Source organism: Trachymyrmex cornetzi, unplaced genomic scaffold, assembly GCF_001594075.2.
Source record: "Trachymyrmex cornetzi isolate Tcor2-1 unplaced genomic scaffold, Tcor1.1 scaffold908, whole genome shotgun sequence".
Lineage (NCBI taxonomy): Eukaryota > Metazoa > Arthropoda > Insecta > Hymenoptera > Formicidae > Trachymyrmex > Trachymyrmex cornetzi.
The window spans coordinates 505,500-507,863 of NW_017300254.1; the positions used below are offsets into that span (position 1 = coordinate 505,500).

The 2,364-nt window shown below is 34.9% G+C and overlaps 1 protein-coding gene across 1 annotated transcript in view; it reads left to right on the forward strand.

The window, feature by feature from the left end:
* The window catches only part of LOC108769474 (galectin-9), a 7,265-nt gene extending 5,299 nt beyond the window's left edge, over positions 1-1,966 (forward strand). Inside the window, exon 3 of the mRNA XM_018520487.1 lies at positions 1,949-1,966. Coding sequence (XP_018375989.1) covers positions 1,949-1,954 — 6 coding nt within the window. The 3' untranslated portion in view covers positions 1,955-1,966. The remainder of the gene's footprint in view (positions 1-1,948) is intronic.
* Positions 1,967-2,364: the final 398 nt, after the last annotated feature.

The following is a 2,364-nucleotide window of genomic DNA, read 5'->3' on the forward strand; positions in this document are numbered from 1 at the left end:
CTCTCAGAGAGAGCCCCGGGTGAGCCCCCGTGCCACAACAAGGCCCTCCACGCACGGGGGCTGTACTATCGACCTTGATTAACTTCGACCGTCATTCCAGCATCCCCTGAACTAAAGGAGAACTAAATTCTAATCGTGATTGAATATACCCCTTATGCGGGTTTCCGCTATTGTTGCGGTGTCAAACGAATTTATCACTAATGCTTATATATCTATTTATGAATTTACTATGTATTTAATTATTTTTTTTTGTGTTTTTATTATTTTATATTAACGCAACTTACTGGCTATGTGTGTCACTGCGGGGCTTGGTATCCCGCTTGTGCGCGATGTCGCGGTCGAATCCGGAGTGGCAGGTGAAGGTTCCCTTCCGGCTGCAGTACCAGCTTAGCTGATGATGAGCGTTCGGGACGGCCAACAACTGCGACCACCACAACATCGAAGAAATTCATCAAATGATAATGGACAACCGTCGAATTAAGATTAGGGAGATAGCAGAGGCTGTTGGCATAATAAAAGAACGTGTTTGTCATATATTGACTGAAGAATTAGGCATGCGCAAGTTAACCGCGCATTGGGTGCCACGCTTGCTCACTCTGGATCAAAAACGCATTCGAATCAGGGCTGCCAGATTCTGGCTTGAGCAACCACTTCGTAGCGCGTGGTGGGGGTAGCCGCCGATAGCTATAGCTATGACGCACCGCGCTCGGTTAAAGTCGGGCGGTACAAGATAAAAAGAGAATCCAGGCGGTATAAGGTAGGAGAGTATCGACTATCTCTAACTTATCTTCCGCGTACCGCGCTTATTCCAAGCGACCGAAAAGGTTTTCTCGACAATTTCGGCCGCTCGGCAATCGGCGTGTATCGATGAGGAGCAAAGTGATTTTGCATAACACATAATTTTTAATAAATTGTAATAATAGTATATTTTTCTTATTAACCTAGAATAGTATAAATTACGTTAAAACGCGATACTTTACGAGATATTAATTATTAATAATTGTCCATGGGCGCTATATACCGTGTTCATAAACGTGATCTGCAAGAGTAAACGTATAAGGCAAAAAAAAAAAATTTTTTTTTTCGTATTAATTATTAAAATTATTTGCTTATGTATTTTTAAACCAACAAAACTGTAGGAAAAATACCGATTCGCTTTTCAATAGATTAACAAAAGTTATTTTAACACAACATAATATAAAGACTTTTATTTGTACATAATAAATTTATATTGGTGTCACCTTAGATATAATTATATATGTAAAGATGACACCAAATTTGAAAACAAATTTCATTTGCTTTTATAGATCCCGATCTTTCATCGAATAAGTTTGATTCGCATACCATGCATGTTGAATCATTTTTTTTACTGTTGCTATAAACGAATAATTTTAATAATTATGCACTGAAAAAAATTTCTGATCGAAAATGAACGAATCAGAAATTTCTGGTTAAATTTATTAGAATTCTAGTTGAGATAACCGGAATTCTGGTTGATACTATATTTCTAGTAAAATCTACTAGAATTCTTATTTTTACCAGAATAATTATATTAATCAGAATTCTAGTTATCTCAATTAGAATTCTAATAGACATAACCAGAAAATTGTGATTCGTCCATTTTCCACCAGAGTTACTGTTTAATCCAACCAGACTTTTTTTCTCAGTGTGTCAAAATATAATTTCAGCCGATACGTTTACCACTAATTAACTTAATTATTTATTTATGATGAAACTATGAAAAAAAGAAAAAAGCAAAGTTTGAACGCTAACGTCTACAATAAGTACATTAGTAATAAATCAAAAGTCAGAAGCTAGAAATCGATCAGTTATAGTCGATTATTATTTTCACATTCGAGGGTGATTGGTGAATTTCTAGCATCTGACTTTTGGTTTATTATTGATGTAATTTTTATGGAATGTGTGTAACGGATTAATTACGTTTCAGATTTAACAACGCAATATAAAGCGTCTACAACGAGAATTTAACTCGTAGAACTTAAGCTTTAAACCCTAAGCCATAAGAAATAGACCAATCAGTCGATTATTCTCCTCACATTCGATTCGACGCGCGACTGTAAGTTCTCAACTTAATGGAAAATATATTGCACAGTGGAAGAAATATTAAGAATAGGATTAAACATTAAATATTAGAAATAAAATATTATGAACACAGGTTAAACGTTACATATTCTTTGTGTCCCACATCTCAATCATTTGTATCCATTATGAGTTACGTTTAATCTCTATTCATAATTCTCTTATTCGTAATGTGTCATATTCATTCTTGATATTTCTTCCGTTATGCATAGGATCTTACTATCGATCTACAAATTCCTTTACATCAATGTAAAATTTGTTAGT